Below are 22,094 nucleotides of genomic sequence, written 5' to 3' on the forward strand. Positions count from 1 at the left end.
TCCTCCTCCGGTAGTCCGAGCGGGAAGTTCAGAAAGATGGCTGCCTCTTTGAAATAATATTCGTGTTTTCTGTTGCTCATTCAACACAGAAAGCAGTTTAGAGGGACTGTAACCGGCTAGTTTGTATGCACTGACTTCTATCGGGTGTCTACGGAGGTGTCAGGCTCATCTCGTGTTGTTTTATCGATAAGTGAAGCCAGCTTAGCCTGTTTTTCCAGTGACTGAAGAACATCTCGGCAGTCATGTCCAGTGAGGAGAAGAGCAGCTCTGCGTCCAGGTGCTTCGGACAGGTATGTGGGCTCCATGAGACTTCTCAAAAGCTAATTATTCTAAATTGGACACAGGTGTGTTGAGTTAAATTAGAATGATAAAGCACACCAGTTTTTGCTTCCAGTCCCACTGCTGATAAAGTTTTGATTGAAACGGGTTGAAGCACAATGTGTGTCAGTCTGAATGTCTGTGACTGGACACTAGAGGGGACCGAGTTTATTTATGTAGTAGAGTATCATAGTTTTGTATTTTCTACAAAGTTTGTAATTTCTTTTGAAAGTTTAGTTTTTATTTTTCTTCCGGTCCTATACACCCTAAACCCCCCGCTATGGTCTTTCCTCTTTTGTCTGGAAACTCCATCTTCAGCATCCTTGGTCCAATATATCCACCATCCGTCCTCTGCACACGTCAAACCGTTTCTAACCTGAGATGTCGCTCTGATGTACTCATTTCTAATCCTGTCTATTCTTGGTCAACCTCAATGAAAATTTGAGCACCTTCACCTCTGTCAGCTCCAGTCACACCTCCTGTCTTTTTTTTGTCAGTTCACCTTCTCCAAACTAGCAGTTCTCACGACCATCTTCTAAACCTTACTCTTCATTCTTGCTGCTATTCTTCTGTTAAAAATCACTGCCACTCCTCTCTATGGGCGCACTTTGATATAAAGAGGGCTGGAGCAGTGAAACACTCCTCTCTATTATTGTAAAGGACTTCAACTACACATTTAATCACTAGGCGATCTTAATATAAGAAGAAGAAATGCAATTTCAACAGTGTGTCTCAGTTTTTCTACATCATAAAGAAGATGCTGTCAGCCCGACTCTCAAATTGTAAGAAATAAATGTGCAAAATTAGATAAAATGGTCCAGTAGCTCACTGCCTAGACTCTCCTGTAGTGATAAAACAGAAACCCCCAAAAGTTGATTCAGTTCATCTGGATGTAGCGTTTTCAGTGGGAGAAACGTTTCGTCCTTCATCCAAGTGACTTCTTCAGTCTATGTCCAGATGAACAGAATCGACTTTTGGGGATTTACTTACCTGGATGATTGAGCATGCATCAAGACGATAAAACAAAGTTTTAATTCACAGAAAATGCCTGGTTTCTTTAGTAGATGGTGAAAAAATAGTTTTCTGTCATTTAAATGCTTTTCTATTGCTTAGTTACTCTGATGTGATATGAATGGCGGTAGGGGAGATTTTAATCAGTGGGAACATTTTTTCAAACACATGAAAATACCGTAATAATTCCAAAATCTATGCCCTGAAATGGAGTCTTTGCCTAATTTTTGACTCGCCTGCCTTATAAATTGAGGAAGTGCAATTTTAAAAATATTTACAACAGTGATTGAAATTAAAGAATACATTTAAAGAGGAAAACAAAGGAAAGAGGAGCAGGAAGCCATAATACAGAAGTGTGTGAGGAATCTTAATAAGTCTGAGGGAGGAGAAGCTCTCCTGTGTCTGTGCAGTAGAGTGGAGCGTGTTCGATGGGTTGCCGATGATGGAGAGGTTTGTTCAGAGACCTCCGGTCTCTCACTGATTCACATGCCTTCAGATTCTGGGCAATAATTGATCCAGTCTTATGGATTAGTTTGTTGATCTTGCTGGCATGTCTGTTTTTGCAGAAGTCTTTCTATTTTATTATATTTTCTTTAACCTCCTAGGACCTGGCGTCCACATATGTGGACATCACATTTTGGGTTATTTAGACCAAAATACTCAATTTTGCTCTACAGGGGCCTGATATCCACTTACGAGGCCATTATACTGCTGCTGTTCGATCGAAATTTTATACGAATATCCTCATATGTGGATCTCATTTTTGTTAGAAACAAAAATCAGGTACCGGTAAAAAAAAAAAAATCTGGTAATTCTTTGTCTTTACATTCATCAGGTCCCAATCAGCCCAAATAGCGAAGAGAAATTAAAATTGCATGCCATGAAATAGTTCGGGTCCAAAGGCTGCCGAGAACAGCTTGTACTCTCGGTGGCTTTTTAATGTCTGAAATGAAGTAGAACACAAAGCATCAGTGATGAATCACTCTTTATGTTATTAGTGTAAACCTAGCTTCCTGCACCTCCAGAGGATAATAACTGCCAGCCAGTTTCACTCAGGTCATAGAAATGTGACAACAATGTAAGCTTGTTTTCATTATTAATGGTGTTTCCGCTGTGTGCCTTGCTGACACTGGGGTGTGTGGACAGTTTACCTACACAGCTGAGGAGTACCAGGCGGTGCAAGATGCTCTGCGACAGAAGCTGGGACCGGAGTACATCAGCACCAGAATGGCCGGAGGAGGACAGAAGGCAGGTCTTTGTTTTCCTCTGCAGCTAGAAAAGCTGCCTGCACCTCAGACTGGGGATGTTTCTTCACTATAACATGTCATAATTTCATTTTTCAACTTCAAATAGCTACTCTGATTTCAACAGGTATGCTACATTGAAGGCCATCGTGTCATCAGCTTGGCCAATGAGATGTTTGGATACAATGGATGGTCTCACTCCATTTCCCAGCAGAACGTTGGTATGACTCGTTTCACAGCTTAGGATCCAGGTTTACCTTCTCACGCTCAGACTAACAGTTTGATGATTTTTGTTGGCAGATTTCGTAGACCTCATCAATGGGAAGTTTTACGTCGGCGTCAGCGCGTTTGTTAAAGTGCAGCTCAAGGTTGGGTAAATGAGCCTCTTTTATTTTTCTGCCTCCCTCTCTTCCATCCATATGAGTTCATGTTGCTTTTCCTCCAGGATGGATCGTTTCATGAGGATGTTGGCTACGGAGTCAGCGAAGGACTAAAGTCGAAAGCTCTGTCACTGGAAAAGGCGAGGAAGGAAGCGGTCACTGATGGCATGAAGAGAGCTCTGAAGTATGGGAATTTACTTATATTTAAAAACATGCTGGAAATATTATTTTATTTTAATCATTAAAAAGTTTGTTTTTCTTTTTCCTATGTTTAGATGTTTTGGTAATGCTCTTGGTAACTGCATCCTGAATAAAGAATACCTCCTAGCCATTAACAAGATCCCCAAGCAGGTCAGGATCAACATTTAAAGTATCATTTTTAGTTTTCAGTCTAGTCGGTTTTTGGAAGCTGATTCTTGTCACTTCTCTACACAAAGCCGCTACCTCCTCTAGATCCAGCCCGGACTAAGCGTACTGAAGGTGAGCCGTCGGTGGAGAAGGCCCGGCTTGGCAGTCTGCTCCGAGAGGAGAGTCTTATATCAGCACCGGTTCCTGTCAGGACGCCGCTGGAGCCCAGAGTCATCAACCAGAACCAGAGTCATTCAGAAGTTCACACTCCCAATGCTGCCGACGCTGCACCTGGCATGAAGAGTGAGAACATCAGCTCCGGGTAGGAAAAGCTCTGGTTTTCCTCATCTTCTCGACATCTCCTAATTGCTGTCCTCTTCTAAGCTCTGGTGTCAACTCTGTGGATGTTGTTGTCAGGTCAGAAACACACACAGACCCCAAACAGCTGAGAAAACTCCGACAGCAGCAGCTTCAGCAGAAGTTCAGGAGAGAGATGGAGGCCAAGAAGCTGCAGCAGAAGCAAGACCGAGCCAAATCTGAGGAGGAAGAGGTCACTATAGGACAAGGATCCAGTGAAGGTAGAGAGAATATTTTGATTTTCTTTTATCGGTTTAGTTTTTATTGTTATGTTGTGATTATTGTATGGAGGGTATATGTCAGAGGCAGGATTTACGATTATGAATTTTAATTTCCTTTTTAAGTCTAGTTTGTAGTTTTAGTTGGTTTCAGTTTTTAGTTGTAGTTATTTAACTCTAATAACCTTGGTATAGAGTGATTATAGACTGGTAAAATGCGCTAATCGGTTTTTACACTTTATTACAGGGGAGAGATTAAAAGTAATACAGCAACACTGAGGTTTGGGGTAGATTTCTACTCTGAGATGGAAGAAAAAGTTGTCAAAATAATCTCACAAAAATAGTTCAGCATGTCTTGCAGGTTGGTTTGGCTCTTACAGTTTGAGACATCCTTTCCCCCCCCCTCTTTCTGTCATAAAGGGATTCCTATCTTCGCAGGTGCTGAAGCTGAACTCAGGAAGTCCACCAGCAGCAGAGACGTGTATTTAGCAGGTGCTGTAAAGGCTCCACATACTTGGACTGTGTGATGAGGAGGCCTGCATCTCATTTCCAGTTGGTCTTGCTGTGCAGATGACCCTGAGCTCTGGGATTTCACTCTTTATGGGATTGAGGATCTGGATGTCCCTGCGGCTGCCCCTTCACCCAGAGGAACCCGGCCCAGTACGCCTGGGAATCATCAGATGCAGACGCGCAGTAAAACCCCTCAGAGGACGACGGATAGGCGACCAGAGGCCCTGCCGAACAGCAGAGGACGGGAGCAGGCTCAGTACAGACCTCAGCAGCAGAACCAGTATCAGGGCAGACCAGGTGAGTCAGATCAGTCAGTGAATGAGCTTCAGTGCTAAATTCTGTCTGAAACTCACTACTACTTCTCCAATTTTCAGGTGAAGCCTCGAGTCCGTACAGACAAGGACAGTTCATGAAAAAACGCAGGCTGGACACCTGACATCCAGCCACTATTTTGCTTTTACTTCACTTTGTACATTTGAAATTGTAAAGAATTGCTGCTTTATATACATCTGGATACATGTTTTCTGATTTTGTTAAAAAATAAAAACATAACCAAACTGGGAATCCTGCTAGATTTATTTGAAAAAGTGAAATTTAATTTCAGATAAAACAAATAAATGATACTTTTGATACATAACTTCTTAATTATCTTTAGAATGTAGCCTTTTGTTCATGTTGAAAGATTAAGACTTTGTTCAAAAACAAAACAAAATCATCAAACATAACAAAAACTAACCATGATCTAATTTTTGACAAACACACATAAACGTGCCTTTTACCTGATTTCTTTTATTTATTTTTTTTAAGTTTTGTACAATGTGAAAAACATACACAAAACAGACACTGGATCACAGGAAGTCAGTAAGGGGGGATCAGAAATAAGAGTATAACTGCGTGTCAGTAGGCTCAAACAGTACTGTAGAGATCTGTGATAATTACTGATATAGCAGAGTAGCATATGGATGTTAACTTCTTGTGGGGAGCTTGTGCTGTACAGTGGTGCACTGGCTGCCATTTGTAAGATTAAACACCAGTAAAGTCGGCATGCAGAACTCATACACTGATAGTCTCATACTGAAGTTGTGCCTGTGATATTAATGAATAGCAATTGAGCAGATCAACACTCATAAAAAGGCAAATAATAAAAAAACAAAACAAATAATCCAATATCAAAAACATTGAAATCCGTAACAACCCTCATCAGCATGCAAATGTGTCCAATACCCCTCAGTCCCTACAAAACTTTGAACATTGCATATTCTGCATTGCAGTAACTTGTTTTTTTCTCTAGAGAAGTTCAACTATTCATTCAATCTACAAGCAGGCAAAAAACCCAAAAATCACGATGACAGCATGGCACTCGTGAGGTGGTGAGATAGAAGTCGGGTTAGCGTGACAGAATTTTAAACCTTTGCGCAGCTCGCTCACTGCCCAAACAAGTTCTTCTATGAAAAGGTTTAATGATAAATCTGGAAAAACAAATACCATCCAAACCCGCGTACACATGTGCCAAATACAAATACACAGCTGATCGAACAACCAACACAAAGGTAACTGTAGAGAGGAAAGAAACTGTCCACTTTACTCAGTGTGCTCTTTGTCCTGCATGCGGCACCTACCTCAGTTTTGCATGCTCTGAGCTGGCTGCATCTGGTGGTGTTTAAACTGTATACTGGTTTAGTAAACTGGTTTTCTGTAATACAGTCACAGCTACAGGACTGGATGGATCTGGAACTTCTCATTAGTGAGGATGCAAGGCACTAAAGTGTTCCTCATGTTTACAGGTTAGAGTGCATGTGCATTTAGAATGGGTCACAATGAACATACTCTAGTGAGAGCAAACTGAAAGCATTTACCTCACAATTATATTTACAATAAGAAAAAAAGAAAGAAAAAGCCAAAAAAAGGAGGGGGGCAGGGCAGTCATAAAGAGACAAGCTTAATAAACTGCAGGATTATTCCTGCATGGCGAGTATGATACCAATAACAACCCTGCAATTGCACTTTTTTTTAATATTCCTTTACATGTTGTTTAACAACCTTTAATAATAATTACAGTGAAACAACATCAAAATCTGATGGCTGAATACAAGTCCATAAAGAACGTTGTTGTTTATTAAATATACGCATACAAAAAACAGACCACAGAAAGAGAGAACCCCAGACACTTGTGATTTCAGAGGCCACAGCTAGATGTTATGGGTAAAAATATTTTGGGACATATGAGTTCAGTAACAAGCTGTTTATACATGTACTGTGCACCATCTAAGAAAAGAAAAATGGATCAAGAAGTGGTCTCGCTCCCCTCAAGAGTATGAAACCCTCCTCAAATACTATCCTGACAAAACTCTTACTTTGTATGATATGATAAGCAGATTATGAACTGCACATATCTCACAGCTAAGCACTAAGTGAAGTGGTTTAATGTGTCCCTTACCAAAAAAAAAAAAAAAAAAAAAAAAAAAAAAGGGGGGGGGGGGGGGGGGGGGGGTCACCCTGCTAACACCTAATACTCAGATTGTGATCTACAGCAGCATCACCTCTTCAATTCTCTGAATGGTGGTCAACATCAGGACCACGTGTTATTATCTCGCAGATCTACTCGCATGAATAAATCAGTATGATAGACAACTCGAGTCACACAACACCAGACTTTCACAGAGACATAAATATGTTTAACATAGAATCATAACCCAGTCAAGAAATGTCTATGTACAAAGCCAATGTGTTTCTTTTAGATTAAGGCCACAGTTACAAGGGGCAGTTTGTCGATTATGCTATTATTGCATTTTTATTGGGATGTATTCGTACTGCTACCCTCCATCACACTCCAAACTTTCCAAGTCTTTCTTCTCCTAAGCATCATTCACAGTAATTATCCATCAGGGACAAACCAACTATCCCACTCTCTGTAGACTCACATTCTCTCCTCCTCCTTAACAGACAACTTAACCTACCCTCCAAACCAATCCCAGCGAGTTCGATGTATAGTCTGTCTGTGTGCACACAGATTTCTGTGGTGGACTACTGGAACAATCTTAAGTCCCAGCTCAGCTTAAAGTCCAGACAAATAAGGATATGAACCACAATCCCTCACCAACTTCTCCCCTTCAAAGATCGGCTCTCCAGCAACATCTTTGGCTGCTGTTCGTTGTGCCTTTGGGCCAATACGTCACAGCTCGTTTCCACAGCTAATGGCAGGATAAGTGTGAGACTTTTTGTGCTGTGGGTGTGTATTGCACTTTCCCTCCAATTGCCAGACAGACTTTGTTCTGCCTGAGATGACTTGAACCACACAGGTCAGCTATTAAAGAAAAAAAAAATACACAATGATAAAAGTTAAAAATAAAATGCACAATACCAAGCCAGTTAGCCAGTAAGCCACAAAGAGAGGCTGTGATCTCAGTCTACAACTGTCTGGTCCCCTCTGCCCTGTGTGGCCCTTCATCTCAGCCTCAATCAGGGCTCAGACTGGGTTACGTAGGCCTCAGGTTGGACCCTCCAGGGTTGACTGATTTCTGGGGGGTTGATGTAGTTCCCACTTGGTAACCTTGGTGCAGAGACACTGGAGTTGCTGTAGATGGCTGGTACTGTGTTAGTGGCTGTCCCGGGTTAACCATCTGGCATGTTGGTGTGGGTCCTGCCCACTGAGGAGCACTGTACGAGACTGAAGTATATCCGTACCCCTGGGCAACTGGACCCAGGGAGCCTTTGCGAGGACCCAAAGAAGCAGAGGGATTGGTTGGGTTGGGGAGGTGAGTGGACGTGGTGTTGGAATGTGGTGGGCCGAGATAGCCTGGAGCTGAGAATTTACGGCCAATGTTGGCTGGAGGGATGATCTGCATTGTTAAAGAAAAATTGTTATTGTTCAATATGCACGATTAGTACTAAAAAAAAGTGAACATTAAAACACAGTCATGAAATACTTTGACTTTTTTTTAAACATTCAAAGAATACCAAATGCTTACATCAAGTCCCAACCCTCCCTGTGCTCCAGTTTTAGGGCCTCTCTTCCCCTGGGATTGGCTGATGGCATCCCTGGCCCAGTTATCCACCAGTTGGTGCAGGTCGTCAGTGAAGGTCCCCTTACCCTTCTGGGTGTTAGAGCCAGCAGGAGGGGCTCCAGTGGCCTGGGACAGGGTAGAACACTCAGCCTGCAAGTGTCCTGAACCATTTGTGGAGCTAATCCCACTTGATCCTAAATATATAGACAAGAGGCATCAGATGTGCACTAGAAAATTCAGTTTACATCATAAAATTCAAATGAAGCAGCTGACTGTTAAAAGCTGGAGTTGCACATACCTGTGGAGCAATTGCTGAGGCTTGGCATGGATGGAGAGGATGTGAGCTGTGACCGTGTTACAGACTCTGCTGCAATTTCTGAGGTCTCTGTTACTGAGGCTGAACTTTGCTTTGGAGGGGACTCTGAACCTTGGCTCTGAGCTGAAGATTACAATACAGATTACAATCAATATTTAAACAAGAGAACACTGACATACTCAAAAAAAGAAAAAACAAAGGACGCATAACAAGAAACAGATTGTGTATCATATTACCTGAGTGTACAGGGCTGGGCTGTCCACTACTGCGAGCCGATTTGTGACTTTTGCTTTTTAGCCTTCGTCGTCCTCCAGGCATGGCCACAGCAGGGGAGAGCACAGAAGGAGGAGGAGTTTTTCCCATGCGAGTGAACAGGCCCTCTATCTCCTCTTTCTGACGAGCCTGCAAGGCCTGAATTTCCATCATGTGTCTGAGGAGAGACAGAAAATTAAAGCCAAATTTCCCCTGAGCTGTGAAGCAAAGTTTACATAAGACAGGACAACAAATATGTAACATACTTCTCCCTCAGACGACTGATTTCTTTTTGCAAGGCTTCATCATCAGTCTCCGAGTCATCATCATTCCCACTACTATAATGTGGATGTGTGACATGAGAATCAGAAGTTGAGGATGATGGTCCATTCTGCACGCTGCAGTCATGTGTTGGACTGGAGCTAGCTGCTGGACCAGGGGTCACTGGGTTAAAAATAAATAAATACATGAAAAATAAAAGGTCATTACTGTGTTATAATAGGTTAATCTCTATCAATTGGTGTGATTAAAATAACGGATTATTAACATCAGTAGTTAAATAATTTATTACTTAATTTCACACTTTTTGTGAACCTGCTGCACACCTGTGACTGAAAATCGTCCCACTTTAGAGCCAGTGGCAGATGTCGCACTGGTGCTCGTGGACACTGTGAAGCGCCCAATAGTGGTGGGCTGACTCTCAGAAACAGAAGAGCCCCCATCGACAGCATTAACTTCAGTGAGTCCTTTAGGCAGAGGAGATGATCGGTGAAAGGTATTTTCTGGACTGGAGGGAGAGGAAGAGGTGGAAGAAGAAGAAGAGGACGTTGAGGACGGCGTCTGGGAAGAGGATGAAACAACACTGGATGGATCTTGAGCACTGCTGGTTGCACCATCAGGAGCAATAGAGACCTAAGTATGAAGGAAGAGATCATTTTAATAAACTGAGCTTGATGTTTTATGGGATTTAAGCTTCTAAGAATGAATTAGGCACATTAATTTAAGCTGGAACTAAAACTTACTTGGAAACGTCCTACAATGACACCATTGCCTTCCTGAACCGTCTCTGGACTTAGAGCTCTTCTCAACTGGGCATCCAAATTATCTAGGGGTTGCTGTGGTTGCATAAAAGATATAAGGAACACGTTAAGTAGTACATCAGCATCCTATGCTAGTTTAAAAAAATAAAATAAATAAATAAATCAACAGAGCTAATGGCACAGGAATCATTGCAGAGACAATATAGCCCTAACCTGATTTGGTCCAGGAAATGGGGGCACATCAGACGAAGCTGTAGAAATTTGGTCAAAACCCCCAGGTAAAGTCTGAGCCAGCATGGAAAATTAAAACATAGTTGTTATGACACATCATCAGAATAAAACAGTGAGTGATTTATTTTAGGATGGTGCATTATTCATTAACCTGTGCTCTGGGCTTCGTTGGAGGAGTCTGGGCATGTCCTGCCACAGTTACAATCTGCCCTGGAGTGGTTGTCGGGCCCAGAACACTTTGTGCCCCAGAGGTGAGGGGAAGATTAGAAGGGGGCACAGAGGCAGGTCCGGGTGGAGGGGAAGAAGTCCCAGTGGGAGGAGAGGAGGTCCCTGCATTCTGACTGGAATCCAGTGCTTGGGAGGCAGAGCTCTGGTCTTTAAAAAGAGACCGAAGCTTCTGCTCAAGGGCATGGATGTCATCTCTGCCAGCGGTCTTTGTCTGAATCTCAGCCCCTTCTGACTCCACTGGCTGCTGCTGGGCTTGGCTTTGGTTGGTGGGGAGTGGGGGCTGGGTGGCTGTATTCTGTGGTGCATGGTTGGATGAATTCACCGGCTGAGAACATGCAACAGCACTATTAAATGGCTGCTGCTCTGGTGCAGGAACACTTCCAGTAGTACTGGATGAGCCAGAGGAGATAGAACTATTGCCCAGCTGAGATCCAATTACAGCAGGGACAGAGGGCTGTGTAGATGGAGGAGAAACAGAGGAAGGAGGGACGTTAACAGCTATTGGATACTGTGAAGGGGTCGTTTCATGGGAGGACTGAGGTGGTGGACTGCAGTCACTCCCAGCAGTTTGGGGTGGCACAGACACTGGTGTAGGGGAAACCCTCCCAGGTGAAGCTGACGAAGGTGGCGAGGATGCTGCACCAGACTTCAGAGAAGGAAATGTGGGAGTAGTGGTGGAAGCTACAGACTCGACAGAAGTCGTGATATTGTTAGAGCTTGGGACAGCCTCGGAGTGGGGAGTGACTGATTCTTGCTCAGCAGCAGAGGCATCAAATGTTTTGCCTTTCTGAATACGAGTCTGCTTTACTTCATTAAAGGCCTGCTGGAGAGTTGCTGATGGAGCAGAGAGAGACAGGCCCAATGACACCAAAGGAGCTGTTAAAAAAAAAAAAAAAAGAAAAAAAAAAAAAGAGGATGAATTGTAAACAAAAAAGACATTTAAATCGAAAGCTACAAATAGATAAATAAGCTCCTTTCACCTGTAACAGGCTCTTCTCCAACTGAGGTATTGGTTGAAGCGCCTCCAAAGAACTGCTCTCTGAGTCGAGACTCTGGCACTGGGCTGACGATGAACCTACGTCCTGCTGAATGCACCACCTGGGCTGTAGTGCTGGGGGAAATACCTGGGGGGTGTCGTCCAAATATGAGTGTAAAGTCAAAAACAAAAAGAAAAAAGAAAAAAAGAATTGAACAAAGCTATATTTCTGACACGTTTGCTTACCTGGTAGCATGGGAACAGACAACTCAGGTTGTTGTTGGAGGTCACTCATCTGCAAAGAGAAAGAATCATAGTGAGGGTTCGCAGGCAGTCATAGTTATTCACCTAACAGGAGACGTGTAGTGAATAAATACCTGAGGAAAGCTGTCCTTCATGCGCTCTCCTTTCTCATCAGCCATTTCTATGACCTCACGGATATGGTCAATGAATGATTCTCGCTCAGTCTCCAAGATGAACTCACTTTCAACCTGGAAGAGAAAACGGAAAAGATCAATAGCTCTGAATAAACTATGTGAATATCTTTTGAGTGACAACTAAAGAAGCACTACTACCATAATCTGGGCAATTTCTTCTGGATTATCTCCATCAAGATCAAATCTGAAGGTCACCATCTTCCTGTTGTGCGTTTCCAGCTGGCACTCTGCTACTCTGTCTCCCATATTAGAGATCTGTGAAACATTTACTTATATTAAAACTGTTCAGTGACTAAGAGCTTAAAAAAAGAATGTAAACATTCTCATTAGTTAAAATTCTTACACTAAGAACATTTAGCTTGGCCTTTGCCGTCTTCTCGTGGCGAGAGCGACTGCGTACAGATCGCCGCTGTTGCCGCTTCAGCGAGCGTCCCTCATGGCGGCCTCCTGATGTAGAACCATCATTGCCATCACTAAGACCCGAAGCTGCATCTGATGGACAGCTAAAACACACAAATCCACAAAAGGAAGGTTTTACAAGCTGCGCAGTGCTGAGAAAACCAGACTTTTAAAAAAATAACTTGCATCTTACCTATCTACAGACGGTGGTGCTAGGGAAGAAGATCCCACTGGCTGCTCCACTGGTGTGGACTGAGGAACACTCACAGGAGCCTGACACACAGGAAACATTAAGAAGTCAAACACTTCACCTCAAAAGCAGGTTCTAGTGCTGTTTGGCACAATACAATTTTCAAGTGGTTACACAGCATTAACTGTACACTAATTTAAATCATATCATCCACTAGATGGAGCTCTTTAATCTGGTGAAACATGCAACTGGCAGTTGCAAGAGACTCCATTTTTTAGCTTTCAGGTGGAGTGTAAATACTGCTGTGATATGGAGCTTTTATTTCAGCTCCTATCTGAATGTAACCCTCTGTCACTGCTGTGTTTATATGGATATTAATTATGTTTAATCCCACTTACAGCTAGGGCTGTGTGATATGAAGAAAAATATCAGATGACAATATGAAAACATCTATCATTTCATATTACACTCCATTGTTTGTTTCATGGTGTCGCAAAATACACTGTTTATGGCCATTTTCTTTTCTCTCTCTCTCTCTTCTACCACCTATTCAAGAATCACGTGAAAGAGTATGGAGAGAGTTCACAGATGAGAAGCAAAAAAGAGCCATGAGATGCTCAAAATAAACTATTTAGTTTCATGCATCATTAAGCAACACCCTACTTAAGATAATGTTAACTGATACTATGACAGAAACTACATGAATTTACAGCAACAACAAAAATAAATACTTTTAAAAAAAGAAAATGGACACAGAACATTTAAAGGAACAGGAACCAGGTCTGAACCAAATGGTTCACGCCTGACCAAGAAACATCAGCATACACAAGTCAGAGTACCTGCACAACAGAAAGGCATGAGGCCTGATAGAGGAAGTATAGGTGCTCTGCGTTGAGTGGTGGAGACAGGATAGGAGTACTTGGATCATTGGCCCAAGACTAAGAGTCATGCAAAATAAGAAACATGCAAAGGAGAAGAAATGGGGGGCAGTTGTGGTAATTAGAGCATTCAGAGAGAAGAAAAGGAACAAGAAAAAAAAAGAAAGAAAAAGACATAAAAAATGGACAGAATCACATTTATACTATAGTTTGGTGAAGCAAAACAGGACATGTTAGAATGCGTCTTAAAATAAGTGAGCTGCTGCATGTTAAAGAGCAGCAAGGGAGGGAAAAATCACCTGTAAATGCTGAGCTCCTGTCTGTGCCTGTGATTGTAGAGAGCTCTGTGGAGCACTGGTGCTCTCTGACTGCTGCTGCGGGTGAGAAGATGGGGCCATTGTCGATTGTTGGGAGGGAATCTAAATGAACAGATCACATAATGATACAGGGGAAGAAACAGGATTTAAAAAGGTAGGTTGAGATAAAAGCTGATACCATCAGACTGGCATTAAGGCAACTTCCTGAAAGTCTGGTTTCTCTACAATCTAAACCTTTCAGAGATTTCCTTTGGGCTCTTTTGCTGAGTGACTTGTACTTACCTGCTAAGTAACATAGCTGTATGAATCAGGTTAGTTGAATCAGATGTATTATTTGCCACCACTGAGGTGTGGATTAATCAAAGTCAACTCTAAAGTGAGTTTTGCAGACATGTTAAAGGTCTAATATTTCACATTATTTTTTCTCTAAAAACCCGCTACATCAACCCTACCAGAGCCTGACGTACAGACCAGTACTGATAATAAGTGCATTTTGTTTTCTACAACAAGTTGTCTGAAATACTGTGGGTGTATTGTATTCATCTACCTGAGGGGGGAGCGATGATTGGTAGTAAACTCCATACTATAAGAAACAAAGCATAGCAAAGTGTAAGAGTAGAAAACCCGATAAAAGAAAAGAGACCTAAAGGAGAAAAAAAAAAAAAAAAAGATCAGGCCAGGAAACTCTCAGCTCTGCTTTCGCAGCCACCCAACCGAAGAATATAGGCTTTAAAGTTTAACTTCACACAATGTGAGTGAGTATCTTGTTTTTGCTGACTCTGACAGGTTGAAGTTCAGATTTGCAGGTGTGATACTGAAGTGTATCCAGGGTGTTATGCAGAACCTGATATTAACACAAGCTTTGCTTTTATGGAGGATGTCAGTGAAGCAAAAGTTTTCATGTAGTGTGAAGTTACTCTTCAAAGACATTTAGACATACACTAATAGATATATACCTGTGCAGGTGTCAATGGGACGGTCTGGTTGGCATTTGGAACAGGAACAACTTCAGACTGACCACCCTGCAACAGATAAAAGCACATGTTCTAAAAATTAGAAAAGCCTAGGACCCTAAACTGTATCATGAACACATGCATGTGAATTCTAGACACACTGCAGGTAGGCCATGTGACAGCTGTCTACATGTAACAGGGAAAAGTACATTCAGCAGTGGTGAGGGCAACAACAACAACAACAACAAAAAGGGCCATTTGGGATATGGGAAAAATAGATAATCAATAAATAGAACCCCAATCTGCAACTTAAACATTTGGTTTAAAATACAGACAATATTCCAAAACAAAATCACCCACAACACACATTATTATGCACTAATGTCTCACCACTGCCAGCTGCTGTTGCTGCATTTGATCACTCTGTGTCTGAGTAGTGGAAGAGCTGTAGGATACTCCAGACTGAGAGGGCTGAGCCTCAGTAACAACAGAGGAACCTGCTAGTCTATCTCCCATGTCCCAAGCTGTGAAAAAAGGACAAAAAGGTTAATTTATGAAGACTCAAGATTGTAGAATTATTTAAAGTAACAATGTTTTAGCCAGTTCCCCTTAAACAACAGATTCAGAATATGTTTTAATAAATTCACTTAAGTACAACAACTAGTATACGTAGTGTATGCACAGGGGAAATACAATACTATTCTGAGCTCCTGAAAAAAAAAAAATCATTGCTTGGTATGCTTGTGAAATTATGGTTATGTATAGGCTCTGCAGCAGGGCACTGGTGCAACAAGGTGTGACTGCATGGAGTCATGAGGACGCAGGAGCGCAAGTGGGGTACTAACTAAAACCAAACTGGTTATTATTCCTCTTTATTTTAAGCTAAACGAAAAACAAACACACAAACCAGCAACTTCCATGTTTTGTTTTTGTTTGTTTGTTTTTGGGGGGGGGGGGGGGAGAGAGAGATTGCTTGACTCAGTTTTTATACTCAATATTTATTTTCAATACACTGAAGTGTTAAGTGTTGTTACTTTGATACATACCACCTCCAGTGTGCTGCAGCTGCTGGTCACTCTCGGGCTCTTCGGACTCTGGCTGAACAGCAGCTAAGCTCTGATTCTGTACTGGGATTTGCCCAGTTGACTGGGGAACATAAGAAACGCCCTGCGATTGAGTGTTGTAGTTAGACGTCTGAAGGCCCTGTTGAGCTGCTGGTTGGACAGACATCTGTGAGCTTTGTTGGTTAGGCTGTGGAGGCATGTAAGATGCATGCTGTGAAATGGGCTGTGACTGAGTCGCCTCTATGCCAGACTGTTGGCCTGTTTGCTGTGGGGGCTGTGATTGCTGTTCTTCTTCAAGCCTTCTCTTCTCCTGATCTTCTCTGACCTTTAAAGACAGGAGAGAACACATAAAATCACCCAGAAGAACCCCACCTTGAAAACACTAAAGCATATCACCTAGATCATGTGGCTGAGATTTTAAAAAAAAAATCTAACAAAATCATGCACGTAAACAGTGACCATAACAGTAGATGGGCAACGATCATACCTGCTTCCGCTGAGCCCTCTTAAGATTGATTAGAGAAACTCTGTCTTTTATGGCTTTCGCAATGGTCTTGTGGTCACCTTCACACACATAACCAGAGTCAACCTATAACAAAAATGCGACAAAAGGTTCATCAGTAAACGTTTAAAAACTGCAAACAAACAAACATATTGTTTGTCATGCACCAACACAATTAGTCTGCCTAGAACATTAAAGCTCAATTCACCATTTCCTGAGCCACATCCTCTGGAACATCTTTGATGAGGTCAAAAGAAAACTCAATGGCTTCGCTGTCTTTGTACTTCCCCTTGAGTTTTTTTACATCCTCAATTCTCAACCACAGCTTAATAGCTTGCATCTCTCCATCCTCCTCTTCTGCCAGCTCCACACGCACGCCTGTATCCTCCTGGAAGAAGGCATGGTTCAGCAAGTCCTTGATCGAGTACCTAGGCAAATGAAACAAGCAGTGAGCAAAAAGACATTTTTGTAGTGAGGCAGACCACCCTGAACTTGCTCAGTAAGAGACCTCTCGTCCTTGTTCTGACGAATACATCCCTCGATGATCTCCTTCACTTCAGGAATGGCCACCTTGTCAAAGCTGCCTGGCTTCACCCCCTAAAGGAAACACAGAACTCTGAATGAGAATGATTGTCTTCACCGCATCTTTTCTTATACTGGATAATGCCCCATACCTTGTTGTGTTTTTCAGCTCAGAGACCTGATATCACTACCAAAAACAGTTGGCATTTGAAGTGACAAACATCTTAACCCAACTTCCCCTTTCACTTTTGACAAAGAATGTGAAGAGAAAGAAATTCTTTCTGCCTGGAAAGTTAAAAGAACCCCGTTTGGAATTTTCAACAGCTTTTAATAATGCGTCTTTTGTTTTCTTTTTTCCATTTCAAAATTTATTTAAAAAAAAAATTCTTTAAATGTCATCCAATCCTTCCTCATTGATAAATTTAAGTTTTACAAGTTATACTTCCCACATTCCATTTGTGCCTTAAAAACAATAAACTTAGTATTATATGCAACGTAGGTGTACAATCTCAACACTGGTGCAAAATGCCTACTGGGCAAGCAATAGCTTTTAAAATATTTCTAATGTCATACTGCTAGCCTGCAGACTCACTTGCCTTTAAGCTCTGAATTTAGCTGAGCTCAGAGAAACCTTTTCCTTTTTAAAGAAGAGCATGAACATGCAGATACTTTACTATGTTCAGAAAAGGTCAAACATCAAAAATAGGGGGTACTGACCAAGATGCACGTTTGAGTGGAAGGGGAAATATAAGTGGTTGGAAGAAACAGTGCATAAGAAAGTAATGGACGGCTGGTGAGAGGCGATGAATTGAAGCCATGACAAATGAAAGTGCCGGAAAATTTAAGACTGAACTGAGCAGTTGAGTTAAAAGCCAGAAAAAAAAAGAAAGAAAAAAGTCAATTTTTCCTGCAGTTAACAATACAGCCAGAGCATGTGACACTACATCCTTAAAAGCTTTTATAACTCCAATGACTCAGCGTAGCACAGGGGTAAATGTCAAAGAACATGCTCTGTTCAATGGAGTGGAAAGACCATTTTTATTTTGTGGTTAATGATAAACTGAAGGTATTGCTATAGACTTCAAAAGAAATTTTATAGCTAGCACTCTCAGAGTGAGTTCAACTGCTTTATCTCCAAGTGTCCAGTGATTGCATGAAAATGAACCATAGGTGACTGCGGATTGCCATCTATTAGTATGATCCGTATGAATAAACAAAATGTGTTTTTCCTTTTACAGTCACTGCCCCTCTGGGATCATACAAGACTCATGCTGGTTATTCAGAAAACAGCAGGTCTGAACTTGTTTAGTGTTATATTAGTCAACTCTAATGGCTTAATTAACATACAGGAAAGAAGGAAGACAAGGGAGGATTATTAGGATTAATAGCTTCTGTTCTTTTTAAACTTGTAGGTTCTTCAAACAGAATAAGAAGATAAATAGTATTATCAGAGCAGAAGAAATAAAAGTAATGCAAACTAAAGACATGTCAGCAGGAACATGAAATGATTCCAGAAGTGGACATTAGCCTTCTTGGCACACAGGAAGAGGTGAACGCAGGGCAGAGGGGTGACTGGAGGGTTGAAAAGACGACTTACGCTGGTAACTCTGCGGTAGATCTGTGCAGCATTCTGGCACTCTGAGTAAGGGTACTCTGAGGTGGCCATCTCCAGCATGCACATTCCAAAGGCATACACATCCACTGACTCGTCGTACTTCTCCTCATACATCTCAGGCGCCATGAACTCAGGGGTACCTTAAATCAAAACAACTATTCAGAACTCCCTTACTGATTGAGTGGGCTTCTCACAACCCATTGCTCCTCTGCTCCTCTAACCCATGAGGGGTTGAGGAAGAGGAGGATGAGAAGATTGACCAGCCTGTTGAAATCCCCTGGAGTAGAACCTGTGAGATGAAAGTTGGAAGAAAGAGGAAAAAGAAAAAAGAAAAAAGGGGGAGGAAAGCAAAAAAGAGAGAAAACAAAAAAGGAGGGAGAAGCTGGGCTCAGTTAGACTGTTGAGAAGAAGGCACGTGTTTGTCTGTGTAAGACCTTAACATGATGGGATATACACGTGTAGCTGAGATAACCAATGTGCAGGACACACTGGTTAGCCTGAATAAATAACATTGCACCATTCAAATATTACCTCTAAAATGAACCACTCAGGAATAATACCCATGCCGAAGTGGAATTTGTTCACAGTAATGCCAATTGACCCTGTAATGTAAACAGGACTAGCTATGGAAATAACTTTTGTCAAGACCTTACCTTACAGCCACAATAACATTCCCTTTTATAGTACACCCACCTTTCGATGTCTGACTTACCATTTCATCCTCCCCTGCAGGAAGAAAGTGTTATGGTCAAGGCTGAGAGAAGCAGATCCCATAGCTAGTAACAGTGCTTAACAGTGTGTCCGTGCACATAAGCCTTTTTATATTAGTAGATTATTTTATATTCAATCTCAGGTCTTACACAGAAAAACTCATTTGGTTATTTGAATGTATTTTTCTGATATTGATGCGTATGACAGCACACTGTCAGACTTACCAGGCCCATAAAAGATCATACTTACTCAATGAACAGCAGTACCCTATTCATTCCAAACAGCAGAATGGGGCACAGCTGAGGCTAGAGCCTACATTTTAAAAGCATACCCAAGACTGTGAAAGGGAAAAGAAAAAGAAAAGAAAGAAAACAAAACAAAACAAAACAAAACAAAAAACAAACAAACTGCAAAATGCTGACAGAGAGAAAGTGGGGAGAGCTCCCTGGACACAAAGATGGAGCAAAAAGATTCTGCAGTCCTGCAAATATTTTCAAAAACATCAAGAGACAAACACCAAAAAAATAAAAATAAAAATAAAAAACCTGTTGAGGCAAACCCATAGAAAGAGATGTTAAACATCATTGGTAAAACTGGCAAACAGACCACATATTTCCAAACCACAGAACAAAGACCAGTCTAAGACAGGAGCAAAGGCCATACCTTTTGCCATGGCCAGGTTAGCCTGCAAGAAGGCACGACAACTACCATAATATTAATATTTAACAGTAGTAGAAATGTTAGGCGCTACTTACATTCAGTAGATGCCTGGGAAAAAAAAAAACCTCTCTCTTTGTGGAGAAACATAGAACAGAAATACTCTGTACAAAGACCAAACTTGATTAGTTACTGTATGAGTGCAGAGAGAGAAAACCTTGTGGTTATCTTCCTAAGATTACCACAGTATTTGGCCTCCTTTTGAGCTGTGGTTTGAGAGACAGCTGAAACGCTGTGGTCTGTTTTTGAACCACATCGTCAGAAAAACAATCTCTTATCTACACACCATAATTTTCCATAAAACATGTTATCATGGCCCCAGAAAAGGTACTGTCCCATTGCAGGACAGAAAACAGAAAACCCACTGGATTCGTACCTATAACACTTTTGGCAAAGGATGCGCGTTTGAGAGTGGCCAGTCCCAGGTCTCCAATCTTGACAGACCCTGTGGGGCCTGTGATGAAAATGTTGTCACATTTAAGGTCTCTGTGGATGATTGGAGGAGCCCGAGTGTGAAGAAAGTGGAGGCCCTTCAGGATTTGTCTACACCAGCTCCGCAGCACTTTAATTTTCATCACCTTGAACCGCTTCAGATATCTACAGGAAAGCAGATCATATTATTCACTAGGGTAAAATACTTTCTATACTTTCAGCTTAAACATTGGGCTTTTTCTTGAGAGAAAAAACACTTTAATAAAAAAAGAATTGGTTATCCTGTGAAATTAACAGTCTGTTAATGTTACACACATGCTGGACTGATCATGTTTTCACATTAATGTATCAGCTGCTAACTACATTGCTTCTGTGGTTATCGGCTAATTTCTAGTAGTTAAAAAGCTAACACTGACATGCGGACCAGCCAAGTTAAGATTTATGAATATATAACAATTTAATACTTCAGTGTCAACTACCAATCATGTGTGTTCAGCTGCAAGTTGTTCAGAATGCAACTGCAAGGCTTCTAACTAAGTCTTCTAAGTTCTATGTCACTTGCACTGGCTCCACATCAACTTCAGAGTCCACTTTAAGATTATGGTTTTGAGGTTTTTTTGTTTTGCTTTTTACATCTGAACTTTTACATCTGTACATCAACTGTAAGTCAAAACAAGATGAACCCATCCTATTACAGTGTGTATACTGAATATGCCCTGCATCTACAAATCCCCTGCCACCGTAACTCACGTTTTGAGTGTCCCAGAAGTCATGAGCTCTGTGACCAACACAATGCACTTCCTGCCTTTGGAGGGTCCTTCCCAGGAGTCGTAAAAGCGAACAATGTTGGGATGTTGTAGTCCCTTTAACATGCCAGCCTCCTCCTTAAAACGCTGCCGTTCCGACTTCGAAAGCTTACGATCCTACAAGGGATGAAAAAGGAAGATTTCACTCAGTGAGTGCAGCACCATTTATACAGATGCACATGTAATTCGGAATAATAAAAAGGTACAATGTACAGTGTGGTAATAAAAAAAATTATCATTAGGAACACCTGAACTCTACATCTGTTCTTTAGTATCTGAATTCACCCATTCCTACAAAGGCTAAGGGGCTTGGAGCTTCTAAGCTGGATGAATGAAAACCTACAAAGACACATTCATACAAAGTATTTCTTAATCCACTAGCAGTTTAACTAAGAAAAGGTTTTCAAGATGCTTTTAGTTTTTCAAAAATTTCACATATGCTTTGATAAAAGAGGGGCAGGGATAGCTCAGTAGGTAGAGTGGTGGCCCCATGATCGGAAGGTCGGTGGTTCAAATCCACTGAACGGCTACCCTGCGGTACCCCTGAGCAAGGTACTGTCCCTACACACTGCTCCCCGGGCGCCCAATGGCTGCCCACTGCTTCACTGAGTGAATGGGTTAAATGCAGAGAGGAATTTCCCCAAGGGGATCAATAAAGTATACATTCTTCTTCTAAAAGGAAAAATACAGTAGGATATAGGAATGTGGCTGCCTGTTTTCTATTGAAGATGACTGCATACTAAAAAAACGCACCCAACTCTGTTTGCCCTTGGGTAAAGAAAAACAAAATGCTAGAAGAGCCAGTGCTCAGTAAGAAATATGGGATATCAGCACAATGAAGACAATCATGTCAAAGAAATAATGCATCAAGCTTGGCTAAAATTTTTTTTAAAAAATATACTTTAAAAATACACAGTTAAAGTAAAAACCTTGTAACTAAAGATTTAAGACAGATAGTGGCATTTAATTTACTTTAGCCCAGGGCTCCTGTTACATTAATTGAATGGCCCAAAATAACAGGGAAATTTAAAAAACAAACAAACCCAAAACATTACGTCAAGTATAAGAAAACGATCTGTACTCATGTGCAGAGTCATCTTTTTTTGAGCAAGAAAACC

The 22,094-nt window shown here is 41.5% G+C and overlaps 2 protein-coding genes across 4 annotated transcripts in view; one reads left to right on the plus strand and one right to left on the minus strand.

Moving 5' to 3' along the window:
- On the plus strand, positions 1–4,950 carry rad52 (RAD52 homolog, DNA repair protein). Its single transcript, XM_085411961.1, has 11 exons — positions 1–290; positions 2,476–2,577; positions 2,701–2,794; positions 2,874–2,941; positions 3,019–3,137; positions 3,229–3,304; positions 3,391–3,623; positions 3,719–3,879; positions 4,297–4,368; positions 4,447–4,683; positions 4,761–4,950. The coding sequence occupies exons 1-11, from the start codon at positions 243–245 to the stop codon at positions 4,820–4,822; spliced, it is 1,272 nt and encodes a 423-aa protein (XP_085268087.1). The 5' UTR covers positions 1–242; the 3' UTR covers positions 4,823–4,950.
- Positions 4,951–6,197: 1,247 nt separating this feature from the next.
- LOC146664732 (serine/threonine-protein kinase WNK1-like) overlaps positions 6,198–22,094 on the minus strand; it is a 30,785-nt gene continuing 14,888 nt past the window's right edge. For 2 of the 3 annotated variants that reach the window (XM_085411947.1, XM_085411946.1), the window contains exons 3-28: positions 20,921–21,093; positions 20,115–20,335; positions 18,293–18,450; positions 16,682–16,770; positions 16,382–16,601; positions 16,159–16,260; positions 15,654–15,996; positions 14,998–15,131; positions 14,611–14,676; positions 14,202–14,237; positions 13,637–13,756; positions 12,463–12,542; positions 12,214–12,373; positions 12,009–12,125; positions 11,811–11,924; positions 11,680–11,728; positions 11,438–11,581; positions 10,381–11,333; positions 10,212–10,283; positions 9,981–10,073; positions 9,564–9,870; positions 9,225–9,402; positions 8,943–9,136; positions 8,689–8,829; positions 8,355–8,584; positions 6,198–8,225 (exon numbers count right to left, since the gene is read on the minus strand). In XM_085411947.1, the coding sequence (XP_085268073.1) occupies positions 7,863–8,225; positions 8,355–8,584; positions 8,689–8,829; positions 8,943–9,136; positions 9,225–9,402; positions 9,564–9,870; positions 9,981–10,073; positions 10,212–10,283; positions 10,381–11,333; positions 11,438–11,581; positions 11,680–11,728; positions 11,811–11,924; positions 12,009–12,125; positions 12,214–12,373; positions 12,463–12,542; positions 13,637–13,756; positions 14,202–14,237; positions 14,611–14,676; positions 14,998–15,131; positions 15,654–15,996; positions 16,159–16,260; positions 16,382–16,601; positions 16,682–16,770; positions 18,293–18,450; positions 20,115–20,335; positions 20,921–21,093 (4,857 nt within the window). In that variant the 3' untranslated portion in view covers positions 6,198–7,862. The remainder of the gene's footprint in view (positions 8,226–8,354; positions 8,585–8,688; positions 8,830–8,942; positions 9,137–9,224; positions 9,403–9,563; positions 9,871–9,980; positions 10,074–10,211; positions 10,284–10,380; positions 11,334–11,437; positions 11,582–11,679; positions 11,729–11,810; positions 11,925–12,008; positions 12,126–12,213; positions 12,374–12,462; positions 12,543–13,636; positions 13,757–14,201; positions 14,238–14,610; positions 14,677–14,997; positions 15,132–15,653; positions 15,997–16,158; positions 16,261–16,381; positions 16,602–16,681; positions 16,771–18,292; positions 18,451–20,114; positions 20,336–20,920; positions 21,094–22,094) is intronic. The other variant, XM_085411949.1, reaches the window with a different exon arrangement.

This window comes from Rhamphochromis longiceps, linkage group LG7, assembly GCF_057381845.1.
Source record: "Rhamphochromis longiceps isolate RC_006_pf linkage group LG7, R_longiceps_female_GT1.1, whole genome shotgun sequence".
Taxonomy (NCBI): Eukaryota; Metazoa; Chordata; class Actinopteri; order Cichliformes; family Cichlidae; genus Rhamphochromis; species Rhamphochromis longiceps.

Bases quoted from the DNA above. Each gene is read 5' to 3' on its own strand.
- rad52 (XM_085411961.1), top strand. From the start codon at position 243: ATGTCCAGTGAGGAGAAGAGCAGCTCTGCGTCCAGGTGCTTCGGACAG. The intron at 3,138-3,228 runs GTATGGGAATTT...TCCTATGTTTAG, and splicing joins GGCATGAAGAGAGCTCTGAA to ATGTTTTGGTAATGCTCTTG. The intron at 4,369-4,446 runs GTGCTGTAAAGG...CTTGCTGTGCAG, and splicing joins CAGAGACGTGTATTTAGCAG to ATGACCCTGAGCTCTGGGAT.